The sequence below is a fragment of the Protopterus annectens genome, chromosome 6.part0 (assembly GCF_019279795.1).
Source record: "Protopterus annectens isolate FY-2018-M chromosome 6.part0, PAN1.0, whole genome shotgun sequence".
Lineage (NCBI taxonomy): Eukaryota > Metazoa > Chordata > Ceratodontiformes > Protopteridae > Protopterus > Protopterus annectens.
This window is the reverse complement of record NC_056737.1, coordinates 1,827,670,714-1,827,688,243: the sequence shown is the minus strand read 5'-3', so window position 1 is coordinate 1,827,688,243 and position 17,530 is coordinate 1,827,670,714. Positions and strand designations below refer to the sequence as shown.

At 44.6% G+C, this 17,530-nt stretch overlaps 1 protein-coding gene across 1 annotated transcript in view; it reads left to right on the top strand.

The window, feature by feature from the left end:
* Positions 1-17,530, top strand: part of PLEKHO1 (pleckstrin homology domain containing O1) — a 528,876-nt gene that overhangs the window by 453,509 nt on the left and 57,837 nt on the right. Inside the window, exon 5 of the mRNA XM_044075178.1 lies at positions 3,248-3,349. Coding sequence (XP_043931113.1) covers positions 3,248-3,349 — 102 coding nt within the window. The remainder of the gene's footprint in view (positions 1-3,247; positions 3,350-17,530) is intronic.

Below are 17,530 nucleotides of genomic sequence, written 5' to 3'. Positions count from 1 at the left end.
GATCTTCTCATTGTATTTCACAACTTTTGATTAGGACATGAACTCTTTCTGGATTGGCTGCTATTTGGGTTGGAGACTGATGACTGGGTGAAGGCCATGCAACAGAACAACTAGTCCCTTAGTACTACAAAGCTTTATTTTTACTCTCTCTAGAGGATCTTTTCAAGGTCTCACTTTAGCCAACATAGTCCTCATACTAAGCTACCATAGAAACAGACCCAGCATCAACAAACAGCTCACAGTAGATGTTGTCATGCCAGGGCTATAGTCATAATGGTTCTTAGGAAGGATAGAAGCCCCTGCCAGGGCTCTCCTGATTCCCTTCCCCAAAACTTCCTATGCTAGGAGAACGGGAGGAGAATCTCTAGACATTCAGAGGTAGGGCAAGCTTTTACCAATGAGGAATGAGTAATGGAAGTAGTCGCCAAAAGCTGTGTCTTTATCTTCTTTCCTACCCCAACCCTTCCTCCTTTATCATCCTCCTCCACGTCTACCATCACCCCCCACTCTTGTGGCTACATGCCACCAGGACGTGTAAAACGTGTAAAAAAAAAAACAGTGGTCCAGATCATCTCAGGTTATATGTGGGAATATGCTGTTTTCCTATGTTCTTTTCAATTGAAAAGAATTTAGGGAGGTTAAGGTACACCTTGGATTGTAACTGTTTCGGTCATTTCATTCTTGTTAAGTTCTGCATGATCATAATATTCTTGACAATGTATTCCTCCAATATTTTTGAATGAGAAAGAAAGTTCAAAATGTATTGTGCTTTTGAGTAGAGGCTACCTAGAAGCAATTTTGGATTCTCTTTGTTTTGTAAGAAGCACACAGGGTATTCACCAGAAGTACGGAGTGGACACTAGATGCCTGTGAACTGTCTTCTCAGATGTTTATATGTCTAGGCATTTGATTTCCTGTCACCCTTATTGTTCCAAGGCCAGGGATCAAGCTCTTCGTGTATTCCAGAAGTTATGGATAGCTGACAGTCAGACTGAGCTGCAGCCCCCTTTGGGACAGTTGATACTTTTTTTCCTGGGATGGCATTTGGACACTAAGACCATATGAAAGCCTTTCTGCCTTGGCCAGATTCAGGGGCATTTTTGTAACAATCCAATCCACTCTGTCCATACAATTACAATAGTTACTATTTGGGCAGCTCCTGGAGTGTATGGTAGCCACTATTCCCATGGGTCCTTTATACATGCTTATACAAGGATGTTATACAGGAATGTTAAAATTCACTATAACTCTGCTCCTTGGACCTGCCTGTAGTTTTCATACTGTCTATGGCCTGCTGCAAGTCCATTCCTTTTCTGGCTAGATCACTTTCATCTTCTAGTCAGGCAGACAGTTGTAGAGATCTAGTCAGTAATGTAGTTCAGAACTGATGCTGATCTATGCGGCTGGAGACCTCACGTTCAGAGTCATTTGGTCCGGTATCTCCAGTTTCACAGTGAGTCCAAATCGCATGTAAATATCTTGGAAATTATGTTGGTATTATTTCACTGTCTCTTTACATCCAGCTGCTGAGCTGTCATCTTATTGGGCCACCTGTTCTTAGTGTGGTATGTAAACAGTCAAGGGAGGGATAGATTCATCACCCAAAGACTCCCTATGCTGTGGAATAAAATCCCGGTATATGTGAGGCAGAGCACCTCGCTGGCCTTGTTCAAGAGAAATCTTGACCAATGGATGGGAGATCGCAGATATACCCCAGGAATTACCTCAGTGTCACTGCTCAACAGAGGCACAGCAAAATAATGGGTATAGTTCCCCATACTAAAGGGGTGGCGTAAGCCACAAAACTATGGGCTAGGCTTGTAAATGCCCTCGGGCAGATAGCCTAGTATGAACCTATGAACCTATGAATGGTTTATTACCAACTGAGCAAGAAACCATAACAGTTGTAAAGCAAACATTTGGACTGTCTAGAACTGCAAGAGCGAGTCCCAAAACATGGCGAATTGCTGAAAAAACAGACTTACATATACTAAGTGTAGCTCGCCATTTCCTGGAACATTCCCTTTTCTCCAAGGTATGGCGATCTTAGAGTTAGTATTTATAAGTTCAGGGTTGTGGGGGCTTGGCCACTCATCAGGGTGAGAAGAGGGGCTTCCCTCCCTTCTAAAAAGAAGTTTAAAGTAGTAGAGAGATGTTCGAGATTCACTCTTTTCCTGCAGTTTCAGTGTTTTTTTTTTCTGTGTGTCAGCACTCAGCTTTTCGTGTGCCAGCATTTCATTGGGGAACCCAGTGCATTAGTATGAGACTTATCATTGTTCTAATGGTGACTCTTTTCCTGAAGGAACTGAGCTTTTTGGTGGAGAAGGTCAGTCAGGCCTTCATAGACCATAATGAATGGTATCTCAGTCAAAGATTGCGCAACTCCTTGTTACGAAAGTGTGGTTAGTCAGTTAGTATTCCCAATCAACAACTTTTCCAGTTCAAGGGTGGCTTTATTCAGGGCACATTGAAAGTTTTGTTTGTGCAGTTAACAACAGGTTCATTTACAGAATGACCAGGGAGAAACTAACAGTAATAGTGATCCATCCCTTTTGGACTAGGCAGCCTTAAATTCCGGATCTAATCCAGAAGTTGCTTTGCCCACATATTCTTCTACTAGTGTCCAAAAATGTATTGTTTCACGCATCAGGCTGGGATCTGCATTGGCTAATCTAGATAGGTTGATTCTAATAGTGGCTGTAGGACAGGTGTATTCAGACAAAGTGTGCCAGGTCTTCATGACTGTTCAGAAACCCTATACTCGGAAAACGTGCATGGGCAAGTAGAAAAAACGTCTCCCTTTGGAGTAAGGGCTATACCTCACTGTTGTTTATAAATGAACCTGCACTACGCCTTGAGAATATTTCTCACTGGTTTGTTTTAGAACTTTGTTATTCCGCAATAAAAACGCATATTTCTATCATCTATAACTTTAGTAAAGACATGGAAACTTTGGCTTCCCTGTGGGTGTGTACAAGTTTTCTTAAGGATACTTTTCTTCTTAGGCCTCCTTTCTAGGATTCTGTTCAAATACAGGTTCAGCAAAGCAAGTAAAAAAAGTTATTTCAGTCTCTGAACAAGTGGAACCTTTACAGTTACCAGAGAAGGAAAGAATGGCAACAATCCTGCTGCAAAAGCAATTGTTTTTTATCTGTTAATTTTAATAATTATAGAAAATATGTTCTGTGCTTTTAACTTTCACTTCGTTTTGTATTTTATTATGAATGCATTGCAATTTTATCCACAGGTCATCGTTGAGGAGGACAGTTACCTCGCTCATCTAACAAGAGACAGAGCCAAAATTCAGCATCCTCGACGACCACCTACACGGGGTCATTTGATGGCAGTGGTAAATAATTTTTATGAGTATTTTTTTTCTTGCACTCCTGATATACTATGTCTTTGGTATTCTTGATATTTTTCAGCAACCAAACTCCTCCTGTCACTCAAATAAAGGGAAAAAGAAAAAAAAGAAAAATATCTATGTTACAAAGACATGCATCTGGAGTGTTTCTCCCTGGGCCTCCGCTGAAAATTGGCTTTGTTCCAAGTTGGACTTTCCCGATTAACAGATGTTAAATAAATAAATAAATGTTACAAACCTAGAGCTCCTTCTGCATTCATATGGGTCTCATGCATACTACTACCTTGATGACATACTTAACCAGGCCATAAGCATACTAAATTTATGGCTATGCATTGAAGATAGAACTTACTGAGCTGCCGTTATCCCAGATAGGGCACCTATAGTTTTCTGAGTTGTTGAGATGTACATTGTTACTGAATATTGCATTTCGTGCATCATCTCCCCACTGATTCATATTCTTGATTACAAACTGGTGGTGGTTTTCTGACTTCCAATGAGGAAGACTCCATCGTTTTGTGTTGGGTACCCCTCTCAGCCAACACTGACACTTTGATGTTATCAACCAAAGCTTGTACGACTTTGGGAAAACTCCAGCTGTTGTGTTGTCAAGCCCCCCCCCTCAAATATTGACAGTTCTTTGGTGGCTGGACTGCACATAATGCATTACTTATTTACAAACACACACACACACACACACGTTAACTTAAAAATGGTTATTATATTTGCTGTTATATGAGATGGTTTGATTGGTAGAGAATGATCATGTGATATGACTTGAGACTATTTAATTCAAGGCAATATCTTATTTTATTTTGTAACACTGATAAAGCTTGTTTTTGAGCAAAAATTGTCTGTTTCATATACTAAATAGGTGTAATCCAGTAAATGCATTGCCACTTTTACTGCTGGTTTTATTTCCTGTTTGAAATAGCAATATCATTATCAACCCCCCCCCCCTTGTTTCTCAGTCGGAGTGTCATGTCAGCTGTCGCTATCCCTCTCTATTCGGTGTCACTCTCCTACCTTCTTCGACACTCGTGCCTGAGTATTGCAAGTCTTCCCTCGTACAATCCATCCACCTCTTTAGTGGATGCCCTTGTTTCCTTTTGGCATTCTTCTTGACTTTCCCAGATCTTCCTCACCAGATTGTCTTCTGCTTTTCTGCACGTGCCCAAACCACCATAATCTGTTCTGTATGACCTTTTCTGCAATTCGAGCTACTTTGGCTTCTGTTCTTATGTCCTAATTCCTTTGTCTATCCAACAGTGGGCATCCTACCACCTGTCTCAGACACTTCATCTAGCTTCATCAACTGCTCTGCCTTTACTGCCCAGGTTTCTGTACCATACAGTAGTACTGGTTGCACTATTGTTTTGTACACCTTACACTTCAGCTTATTTGGCATCTTCCGGCATACACTACCCCTACACTCTTTGAGTTGGCTGCAACCCATCTGATTCTAGCTTTGACCTCCTCATCCAGACTTCCCTTTTTCTCAAACACCTCTCCCAGATATTTGAAGCAGTTAACCTTTTCCACTATTTCCCTTCTGTCATAATTCTCAGCTTCTTCTGATTTCTCTCACTTGCTGCCATACAGCTGTTCATAGGTTCATAGGTTGATACTAGGCTGTCTGCCCTAGGGCATTTATAAGCCTAGCCAGAGTGTGTTTGGCTTTCGCCAGGCTTTTAGATTAGTTGACTTTGCCTCTGTATAGTAGGTCACAGAAGATAGCCCTTTTGAGGTTAGTTTACTGTGCCTCTGTCTAGTAGGGACACAGAAGAGATCCCAGGGGTAAACCTACGATCTCCCATCCACTCGTCAAGATTTCTCTTGAAGAGGGTCATTGAAAGACTCTGCCTAACATGGATTGGGATTTTGTTCCAGAGTGAGGGGAGCCTCTGGGATATGAATCTGTCCCTCCAGCATGTCCTATTTATTTCTGTGCTGAGGTTTAAGTCACTGGAGCGTGTAGCTCTAAGGGATTTGGATTTTCTGAGGTGGAGCATGTCCATTAATTCTGGGTTGGCCATGGCTTTATACTTCAGGCACGGATCGCCTCTGAGCAGGTGGTAAGCAACTGAGTAGAGCTGGAGTTTCTTTAGCCTAACTGCGTAGGGCATCTGTTTGAGTCCCTTGATCCTCTTGGTGAGGTAATTTTGGGGTCTTTCCAGTTGCTGCAGGTGTCGGGTAAGGTACTTCCCAAATGGGGCATTGTATTCAATTATGGGCCTGATGAGTGATGAGTAGAGGGGCACAATGACCTGTCTTGATCTAGATGTGAACCCTTTTGTGATAAGGTGGGCTATATAGAAGGTCTTTCTAACCACTTTGGCAATGTGATTGTCAAAGGAGAGATTGCTATCTACTTGGGTCCCCAAATCCCTAATTACTTCTTCCAGCCAATGGATTACCACCTATGTGGTAATTTGTGGGCACTTTGTTTTTCCAAAGGGGATGACTATGCACTTTTTGGCATTTAGCTTTAGGCCATGGCTCTGGCACCAGTTATCCGTCTCTGTGAGACCCTTTTGGAGGATGCTTGTGTCAGTCGGCGAGTCAATTATGGCACCCAGTTTGCAGTCATCTGCGAACTTGGTCAGCCATAGTCCTCCCATGTTAGCCTGTACCTCAGAGAAATATATACCGAACAAGAGAGGCCCCAGGACTGAGCCTTGTGGGACGCCACTTGTAACTGGTTTAGAGTCTGACATGGCACCTGCAATTCTGACCATGTGGGTTCTATCCATGAGCCAGTTTGCAACCCATCTTATGACATAGGGGTTGATATTTAAGCTGGTGAGATTATTTATGATGCCCGAGTGGGGTATTGTGTCGAAGGCTTTTGCGAGATCCAGGTAGGCTGTGTGGACTACCTTCCCTTCATCTATGGCCTTGGTGACTGTTTCAAAGAAGCTGACCAGGTTCAAGAGGCAAGATCTGCCCTTAACAAAGCCGAATTGGGTAGGATCCAGTGTTGGAGGTTCCCAATGTCTTTGTTTATGAGTTTCATGATGATACGCTCCATAGCTTTGCAGACCAGGCTAGTCAGGCTTATAGGGCGATAGTTTCCGGGGTCCGTTGTGGCACCACCTTTGTGGAGTGGGACCACTGTTGCTGTACGCCATTCCTTGGGTACATATCCTGTAGTAAGGCTGAGATTGAACAGTGACTTTATGTGAGGGTTCACTTCTTCTTGGAGTTCGTGTAAGACGCAGCCCGGGACACCGTCCGGTCCCATTGATGCTGTGTTTTTTGCTTTGGAGAGGGCAGCTCTCACCTGTGCATCTCTGATGTCAGGGAGGCTACACTCTGTTGTGATAGACATTTGCTCTTTTAAGGGGGAAGGGGGGGAGATGCTTGCACTGAACCTGTCTGCCAGGATGTTGGCAATGTCTGTGGGTTCAGTGTATTTTTTGTCATTTTGAACTAACTCAGAGAATATCTGGGAGTTGCCACCCAGGTTCCTGACATAACTAAAGAAGGCCTTGTGATTATCTTTAGCATCTTGTGCAATTTTTCTTTCAAAGCTGGCGTTAGATGATTTTATGAGGTATCGTAGTTTCTTGCTAGTACTGATCAGAGATGCCTTCCCTTTTTGGGATTTTGCTCTATCATGTAGTAGCTTCCTGCTTCAGTTGTATAGCTTATTTATGGCTGGGGTCCACCAGACAGGTCTCCTGCCTTTGGAGAAATGAGTCTTGGTTTTATTTGGGATAGCACGATCCATGCATTCCTGTAGGTGTCCATAGAAAACATTTGTAAAGGATTCTGCCTTTTGGGCCATATTTTCCACTGGCCCAGGGGCTTTGAAGGATTCCACCTCGGTTTTGAGAAGTGCGAAGTTTGCTTTTGAGAAGTTCTTCACCGTGGTTTCCTTGGCTGGGGGTGGGGATGGGATATGGATGTCCAGTGAGATTAATTTATGGTCAGATCTTAACAATGAGGGGTATACCTCTGGTATGGAACATAGAGTCCCCATGTTGGTGATGATCAGGTCCAATATGTTTTCCCCTTTTGTGGGAGTGGTGACCAGTTGTTCCATAGCATTTGAGTTTATAAATTCTAGGAACCGTTGAGCGAGGGTGTTGGGGCTTGAGTAGTGCTCCCAGTCTATGTTTGGGTAGTTGAAGTCACCCAATATAATGGTGTTTGGAGAGACCTTCATATTCTCCAGTGATGTTCATCGTGCATACAGCTGCAGTAATCACATATGGGTTCTCTGCCGTCAGGCGGGTCCTCGGTCGGCCGAATTCCAAAGTCTTGGTCCGGCGTCGGTTGTTGTCGCCTTCTTCCCTGACGTCAGTGCGACAGGGGTATATAAATCACAGCCGACGCCATATTCTTCAGTCTTTTTTGCCGCACGGTGCCCGAAGCAGAAGCAGTTCGCAAGTGCCGGTTGGCCAACTCCTGAATTTACGAAAAATTGGAAACCGAAGTCTTCTTTAAAGCTAAGTACCCGTTGAAACTTTTCTTGCCTCAGACCGATGTCAGACAAAGTTAACAATTGTATTTCTTGTGGGAAGCAAATACCGCATAAGGATTTCCATTCCCTCTGCATACTTTGTTTAGGCCCAGACCACGACGTCTCGGGCTGTCGCTTTTGTGCGACTTTCAATAAACGCACTATTAAGCGTCGGGCGGAGATCGCCCAACATTATTTTGGTAAAGCCTTTGATTATAAAATGTCGTCGGATACTCCGACTACCGTTTTGTCCAAAAAACGCAAGGACAAAGACCGACACACGAGGTCCGCGGTCTCCACCGACACCACGCCAAAACCGGCTACACGTGGTCCGGTTCTCAGCGAGACGCCTATGCAGTCCCTGACTACCGACGACACTTCCTGGGCGGTGTCTTCTGTACCCGAGACCGCAGGTACCTCGGCCCTTACTCAAACTACAAACTCCGAAGCCACTGTTAGTGTTGAAACTCCTACCGGGGATAGGTCCACTTCCACCCAGGGTGTATTTAGACCCTCTTCTTCCTTTTCCATTAAGGCCTTTACTAAGTCCAAATCAGCCATGCATCCCAAGAGGCCTGTTGCACAGGGCCCATCCTCAGGCCCCATGCCTAAAAAGCAGATGCTTAAAATGGATGAGGATTTAATTACACTTATCAGGGGCTCCCAGCCCCCTCCAGACAAGACACCCAGAGTGGAGGAAGATTCCCCCTCCTCTGAACAGGGTTCCATTGTCTCAGAACATTCTGATGTAGAGGAACACTCGTACTCCCCTTATGAAGATTCGGATGCAGAACAGTCCATCCTTCTGTATCTCCCCCAGAGGATTTCTCCTTTGGGGAAACCTTGCACACCTTGAGGGAGCACTTCCATTGGGAAGGCCAAGACTTTTCTGATTCCAAGAAAAGGCTTAGGGAATTTCTTTTGTTACCTCAACACAGACCTCTGGCTATACCTCCGGTCCTGGACATACTTGATGATGTTTACTCGGAGGCTTGTCTTAATCCGGATTCCCTGCCTCCTGCCCCAGTCAAACCTGACAGGTACTGTAGAGTTCCTAATTCTCACCAATTTCTTTACAAAAGCCATAATGCTGACCCTGAAACCATTTCTCAAGGCCCCAAGGGAATGAAGGCCTCTACTGCCAAGAATCCACTTCCTTCCGAAAGAGAATCTAGATCCTTAGAAAGGTGGGGTAAAAAGGTATACACCTCGGCCACCCTAGCCATGAGAGCCTTAAATTGCCATTTCCATATGCTTAAATATCAGCAGTTTCTGTTATCACAATTAAGAAACAAAATGTCTCAGCCTGAACAACCAGATTTGAAGGAATTGCAGGATATGATGCATAGTGCAGAACAAGTGGGTAAACACACCTTGCAATGTGGCTGTGATGCCTTAGAGGCCTCAAGTAGAGCTGCTATTACAGGATCAGTTATTCGTAGACATGCCTGGCTTAGGGAACAAAGCTTGCCTGATCATGTTAAAGCTAAACTGCTAGATGCTCCCTTACAAAAGGATGTGTTATTTGGCACTAATGCTGAGGAGATACTACGAAAACTGGAAGAAAAAGCTAAATCTATGCAAACTGTCAAGGCCTTTCTACAGGTACAGCCACCACGTTTTAGCAGAAATTGGCCATCAAAAAACTGGTCCTTTCCAGCCACTGACAAGCCCCAAAGAGGTAGATACAGACGCACAAGGGGCAGAGGACAGTCTCAAGGATCATATAGAGGCAGACAATGGCAAACACCAGCCCCAAGAGGTGGCGAAGACAGTGCACAACAATACAGAAAGCAAACCCAATGACTTCCTTCTTTTTCAGCCCAGCATCTCCCAGCTGGCAGCTCCCCTGGGAGGAAAGCTGGCACTATTTACAAGAAATTGGCATATTATCACAACAGACAAACGAATCCTGGATATTATAAACCGAGGCTACAGATTTCATTTTCACACTCTTCCAAAAATGAGAGGCATGCCAAACCTGCCACACAATCAAAGGGCAGAGGCGCAAATACAAATTTCAAAACTCATGGAAATGAAAGCCATTTAAGAGGTTCCTACTCACGAACAAGGTCAAGGTTTTTATTCCAGACTTTTCCTAGCGCCAAGAAAAGGAACCGACTGGAGACCCATTTTGGACTTATCCATCCTAAATACATTTCTACTCGTACCAAAATTCAAGATGCGCACATTACAGCAACTTCTTCCCAAGCTGGGCAAGAAGTTTTGGCTGGTAGCATTGGACCTCAAGGAGGCATACCTGCATGTCCCATTCAGACAAAGTTGCAGAAGATACCTCAGATTTCTTGCAGGTTCAATCCACTTTCAATTCTCTGCATTGCCCTTTGGCTTATCTACTGCGCCCAGAGTATTCACGAAATGCCTGGCATCAGTAATTGCATACTGCAGACTACAAGGGATACAAATTTACCCTTATTTGGATGACTGCCTGATCCAAGCGGACAGCAAGCACACACTACTGGAACATCTGGCTTATGCAACACGTTTACTGAATTCTCTGGGATACACAATCAACAAAGAGAAATCCAGACTAACACCAACTCAGAAAATACCTTTCCTGGGAGCCAACTTGGACACAAACACCCAGATGGCCTATCTTACGCCAGAAAAACAAGGGCAACTAACTCAGTACTTCAAAACACTAGCAAATTGTACCAGGCTTACTGCAAGGAAAATCCTGCAGGCTCTGGGCTTCATGGCATCTTGCATCCTTTTAGTCCCATGTGCAAAGTTGCATATGAGGAAACTTCAGTGGTACCTAAAAAACCTATGGTCTCAACACAGCCACAGCTTGGAAACAATAATACCAATAATTCCCTGTTTACAAAAGGAATTTCTATGGTGGGCCCAAGCATGCCAAACAAACAAAGGCCTCCCATTCTGCAAGCCTCAAGCAAATCAAGTCATCACAACCGACGCCTCAGATTACTCCTGGGGGGGCGCACATGACAGACAGGTGCACTCAGGGCAAATGGTCCCAAAAGGAAAAGCACCTTCATATCAATCAAAAAGAAATGCTAGCAGTGATAAATGCAATTACAGCTTTCAAGGACCTCTTGCATCCAGGACAATTACTTATAAGAACAGACAACACCACAGTAATGTGGTACATAAACAAACAAGGAGGAACACATTCATACCCCCTGTGCAGACTAGCCATGACACTTTGGAACTTGGCTCTGGAATGGCAAATCGAACTTCAAGCACAGTACTTGCCAGGTTTGGAAAACACGTTGGCAGACAATCTAAGCAGAAATATGACAGATCCACACGAATGGAAGTTGCATCCACAGGTGTTTACAAAGATAATCCAAGCGTGGGGAAGGCCAGACATAGATCTCTTCGCCTCCCACAGGAATCATCAACTGGAAAAGTTTTGTTCAAGGACCTTTCACCCAAAGACCTGGAGAGTGGACGCCCTTTCATTCAGTTGGACAGGATGGACAGTGTACGCTTTCCCACCTCTGCCCCTTCTACCCAAGGTACTCTTGAAAGCAAGAGCAGACAGGCTGAAGATGATACTGATTGCTCCAGACTGGCCAAGACAACACTGGTACCCACTCCTAAGGAGCCTAACACATACTCCTCCCTGGCCACTACCTCTAATGCCTCTTCTACTGACTCAGCACAGCTACAAAACTCTTCACGGTCAGCTGAAAACACTCACTCTCGCTGCATGGAAAATCTCTTAACACCTCAACAGACCCTACTCACCAAAGAGGTGCAGGATGTCATTCTGGAGGCCAGGAGACCATCTACTAGGAAGACTTACTCCGCAAAATGGAAACGGTTTTGCTCTTGGAATGAGAAAAAAGGCCAGGACCCTAGAAAACTGAATTTGCCTCAGGTATTACAGTATCTAGCTGAGCTGCTGAACAGTGGGCTTTCATTTTCCTCCATAAAAATCCATGCCTCAGCCATTTCTGCAGAATTCAACACGGATCCACCGTTATTCTCTCACCCACTTTTAAGACAATTCCTCAGAGGGGCTAAGAATATAAGACCCCCTAGGAAACAACCAGTACCAGCCTGGGATCTTAATTACATTCTAGAAAAATTAACATTGTCTCCCTTTGAGCCAGCTGCCTCAACAGATTTGCAATATTTGTCCTGGAAAACAGCTTTCCTTCTGGCCATTACCTCAGCTCGTAGGGTTTCAGAACTACAAGCCCTCATGGCTGTACAGCCCTTCCTCATCTTCCATCAGGACAGGGACTCCCTTCGAACCAACCCGTCATTTATGCCTAAAGTGGTATCCAGGGTAGCTTTAAATCAAGCCATACACTTACCTACCTTCTACCCCAACCCTCAAAACAAAGGGGAGAGGTTGCTACATTCCTTAGACATCCATAGACAGCTTTGTTATTATTTGGACAGAACAAAGCCTTTCAGGAAATCTGAGCAACTTTGTGTCCTATGCTGTAGGAGCTCAAGGAAAGCCTGTTAACCAAACAGGCAATTTCAAAATGGATAGGCCATTGCATACGATTCTGTTACTCCTACCATGGGAAACCTGTCCCTGTAGGCATCAGACCACACTCCACCAGGGCCACAGCTACCTCTACAGCCTTCCTCAGAGGAGTTCCTACCAAAGATATTTTGGAGGCAGCCACTTGGAGTTCTGTACATACCTTCACAAGACACTACCACCTGCCTTTATATTCCAAAACTAGAGCAGGCTTTGCCACTGCTGTGTTGCAGGGCATTCTGGCTCAACCCAGTTCCACCTAGTGCCTACCACCCTGTGCGTAGCTTTGGGATTCCACCCATATGTGATTACTGCAGCTGTATGCACGATGAACATAGTACAGTTTTGTACCTACCATAAATGTAGATGTTCGAGTGCTAATACAGCTGCAGTACAGGATGTCCTTCAAGGATGCATCTGCAGTCCTAACATATAGGTTGTCCTGCCTCAGGCAGCCCTTCGGTCGGCCGGATTCCAAAGTCTGGGTCTGGCCTCGGCTGATGTCGCACTTCACCCGACGTCATAGCTGCTGGGGTATAAAGGCATCAGCCGACACCATTTTCCTCAGTCTTTCTTGCCGCGCAGTGCCCGAAGCAGAAGCTGTTCGCAAGTGCCGGTCGGTCAGATCCAGAGATTTCTACTACCGAAGACTTCTAAAAAAGCTAAGTACCCCGTTGGGGACTCTTTCTTGCCTCAGCCGATGTCAGACAAAGTAAATAATTGTTTAACTTGTGGGAAACAAATACCTCATAAGGATTTCCACTCTTACTGCCTTCCTTGCTTAGGCCCAGACCACGACGTATCAGCTTGTCTAGCCTGTGCTTCCTTCAACTGACGGACGCTTAGACGTTGGTCGGAGTTTGCCGAAGAGTTTTTTGGTCCCACTTTTGCATATAAAATGCCGTCGGAGACTCCGACTACACAATTAGCTAAAAAGCGCAAGGAAAAGGACCGACACTCGCGGCCCGCGGTTTCGGCTGAAACCACGGTTAGGCCAACCGCGAGTGTCTCGGTTTCGGCTGAAACCAAGTCCTCGGTTCTCCCTTCGGCCGAAAGCATGCCACCGATAACCGAGGCCACACAGGCCATGGCTGAATCGGCTACAGAAATTACTGCTGCAGAAGCAGGCACCCAGGATTTGTCAGACACTATTCCTTTAGACATCTCTACTCCTGCACGTGGGGCTGCTAAACCCCCTGCTTCTATGTCTATCAAGGCCTTTTCCAGGGCTAAAGCAGCCAAAATTTCTAAGACCTTGCCTAAAAAAGCTCCCTCTCACAGGCCTACCTCTAGTTCCCAGATACTCAGCCTGGCTGAGGATCTTATTTCTTTGATCAGGGGATCCCAACCTCACCCAGACAGGGCCTCTCAACCTCCTCCAGATAAGAGGCCTAGGACTGAACCCCCTGAACCTCTCTCTACAGACTATTCCTCGGATGGCTCAGATATTTCTGACCATCAGGAAGGCCCATATTCACCTTATGAGGATTCTGATGCAGAAGACTCCATTCCTTCTGCTTCTCCTGAAGAATTTTCTTTTGGGGAAACCCTACACTCTATGAGGGAACACTTCCAATGGCAGGGCCAGGATTTTTCAGATTCAAGGAAAAGGCTAAGGACTTTTTTACATTTACCACAGCATAGGCCTTTAGCCATACCTCCTGTACTATCAGTTGTTGATGATGCATATAATGATGCCAGTACTGCCCCTGATTCTCTCCCTCTGGCCCCTGCCAAACCTGACAGATATTACAGGGTCCCGGACACTCACTACCACTTGTATAAGGCTCATGTTGCAGACCCAGAAACCATTTCTCAGGGCCCTAAAGGTGTTGCAGCTGCCTCTGCCAAAAACCCTCTTCCCTCTGAAAGGGAATCTAGAGCATTAGAGAGATGAGGTAAAAAGGTGTATACATCTGCTACTCTTTCGGCCAGGGCCTTAAACTGTCAATTTCACATGATTCAGTACCAGGAAATTTTGTTAGACCAGCTAAATAAAAAACTGTCCTCTCCTGAACCTATAGACCGTAATTCCCTTCAGGATTTGGTACATAACTCTCAGCAGGTCAGTAATCATTTTTTAAAATGTGGCTATGATGCACTGGAGGATTCTTTTAGATCAGCTATGACTGGAGCAGTGATTCGAAGGCATGCCTGGTTAAAAGAGCAATCCTTACCAGACCATGTTAAGTCAAAACTCCTAGATGCTCCTATGGAGAAACAAAGTTTGTTTGGCTCCCCTGCACAGGAGGTTCTAAAGAAAGTGGAAGAAAAAGCAAAATCTGTCCAAACAGTCAAGGATTTTTTGCAGGTCCAACCACCGAGGTTTAGCAGAAATTGGCCTTCGAAGAATTGGTCCTTTCCAGACACCTCCAGAGCACAGAGAGGCAGAAAGACGCCCAAGAGGCAGAGGTCAATCTAGGGGTGCCTACAGGGGTCGTCAGTGGCAACCTGCCAACCAGAGAAGTGCTGCCACAGCTACGACTACAACCACGTCCACAGGACAGACACAATGACTTGGCTCTGATTCCGCCTACCAGGGAACAACTGGAAGCACCCTTGGGCGGAAAGCTAGCCTTATTTTCAGACAACTGGCATTGCGTTACAGGAGACAAATGGACTTTACAAACAATAGACAAGGGCTACAGGTTTCACTTCCACACTCTACCAAAAAAGAGAGGAATGCCAAACCTTCCACCAAGCCAAAAAACAGAGGCTCTAAAACAAATCATCAACTTACTAAGGATGAGAGCAATAGAAAAGATACCATCTATGGAACAAGGCCAAGGATTTTACTCCAGACTATTCCTTGTACCAAGAAAAGAAAATCAATGGAGACCTATTCTCGACCTGTCCGCACTGAACACATACCTCATTGTTCCAAAATTCAAAATGCTGACCCTCCAGCAACTTCTTCCCATGTTGGGCAAGGAGTCTTGGCTGGTGACTGTAGATCTCAAGGAGGCATACCTGCACGTCCCTATATGACCAGATTGCAGAAGACACCTCAGATTTCTTGCAGGATCAGAGCATTATCAATTCTCAGCATTGCCCTTTGGCTTATCTACTGCGCTCAGAGTATTCACGAAATGCCTGGCATCAGTAATTGCTCATTGCAGGCTTCAGGGAATTCAAATTTACCCGTACCTGGATGACTGCCTAATACAAGCGGACAACAAGACAAAATTAACAAAGGATTTGGCCAATGTCATACAACTGTTGCAAGCCTTGGGATACACAGTCAACATTCAAAAGTCAATCCCCTCTAGGTACAGGATTAGTGGCTAACTCCTCCTCATATATCCTATTTTGAGTTATCCTCCTATGGTGTATTTGCTTGCAACTTCTCTTTTTTGATAACATTGCATTGCTTGAATATATTTATATATATATATATATATATATATATATATATATATATATACATATATATATATATATATATATATATATATATATATATCGACATATAGCCTTATAATTTATGTATTGCCTTCCCTTTGGGGGGCTCCTGACATCTGGGGCAAGAAAGACTGAAGAATATAGCATCGGCTGTGATTTATATACCCCTGTCGCACTGACGTCAGGGAAGAAGGCGACAACAACCGACGCCGGACCAAGACTTTGGAATTTGGACGACCGAGGACCCGCCTGACGGCAGAGAACCCATATGTGATTACTGCAGCTGTATTAGCACTCGAACATCTGTATTTATGGTAGGTACAAAATTGTACTTTCTCAGGAAAGCTGAGTGGGGTTCCTGAGTTTGGGAGGGTGGTCTGTAGCAGGCTACAAACTGAAAGGCAGTTTTGCCCACTGTTAGTTGCACATGGGTAGTCTCTGATACTTCATGCAGTGCCACTAACCTGGAGGTGTGGGTATCTTTGATGAATATGGATACTCCCCCTCCTTTTGTGGTTCGGTCCGAGTTTTGGGGCCGAAAAGCATGGTATGAGGTATAACCTGGTAGTGCTGGGGTGCTCTCAGGAGCCTTGAACCAGGTTTCTGTTACTGCACAGATATCAATATTCTCCATACTGAGGAGAGCCTTGCGTGCGTGCATCTTGAAGTTTAGACTTCTGGCGTTGAGCAGCATTACCCTTAGTTTCTTTTTCTTTGTGATGTCTATGGAGGTGGGTTTGTCCTTTGAGCCTTGCCTAAAAAAGGCACTATGGGGGTGGCAAGAGCCTTAGCCAGTATTCAAAAGCCCAGGGGTGACAGGTGCAAGCCGTCCCTAGCAAAGCAACGTGGCTTGTCGAGCATGTCATCCCAGGCTGACAGACACTGGATCCCCTTTGAATGACACCAATACTTTAGCCAATTGTTAAAATTGATCATTTTGTCTTTGTACTGTGGCATCATTCTTGGTGATGGAGTGTTATCTGTACTCAGTTTCAACCCTTGTGCCTTCAGTTTTGCATTCCATTTCCCCATCCTTTGCTGAAGTTCTTGTTCAGAGTCTGCTTCTAATGCTAAGTCATCTGGATACGTCAACTTTATGAATCTTTCCCCTCCAACCTGTTTGCTAACGTAGTCCATCGCCAGTAAGAACAGCAGTGGGCTCAGAACTGTACAACTGTGTGATCAAATGTTCATCCTTGAGACATTGGGTCCTTGTATATACCTTGCATTAATTTTACCAGTGTTCCTTGTAATTTGAACCACCACAGGACTGCCCAAATAGGCTTTCTTGGAACCTTGTCATATGCTTTCTGAAAGTCTAGAATGCCCATTTGGACTCTTTCTCATCTCTGTCTTCGTCTCAAGTTGTCTCACTGTGAACATCAAGTCAGTTTTGCTGCATCTGTCTGAATCGGACCTCCTCCTCGCCCAGCTTACTTTCTACTACTCTGGGTATTTGTTTGTCACTCACCCTCTCCAGAACTTTTATGCAGTGTGACAGGAGTCCGATACCTCTGTATTGCTCACAGTTGTGTCCTCTTTGTTCTTGAACACTGACAAAGTGTGCATATATGGCTATATGTGGGAGGTTGGTATAATGGTTAAGGTGCTTACCTTATAGACACAAGGTGCAGGGTTTGATTCTTACATGGGGTAATTGGCTAAGCTGAAAATGGCCCACAAGGGCAGTTGGCCTAGTACTAATCTATGAACCCATGAACCTATATATATATATATATATATATATATATATATATATATATATAGATATTTACAGATATACACACATGCACGCTCGTATACACAC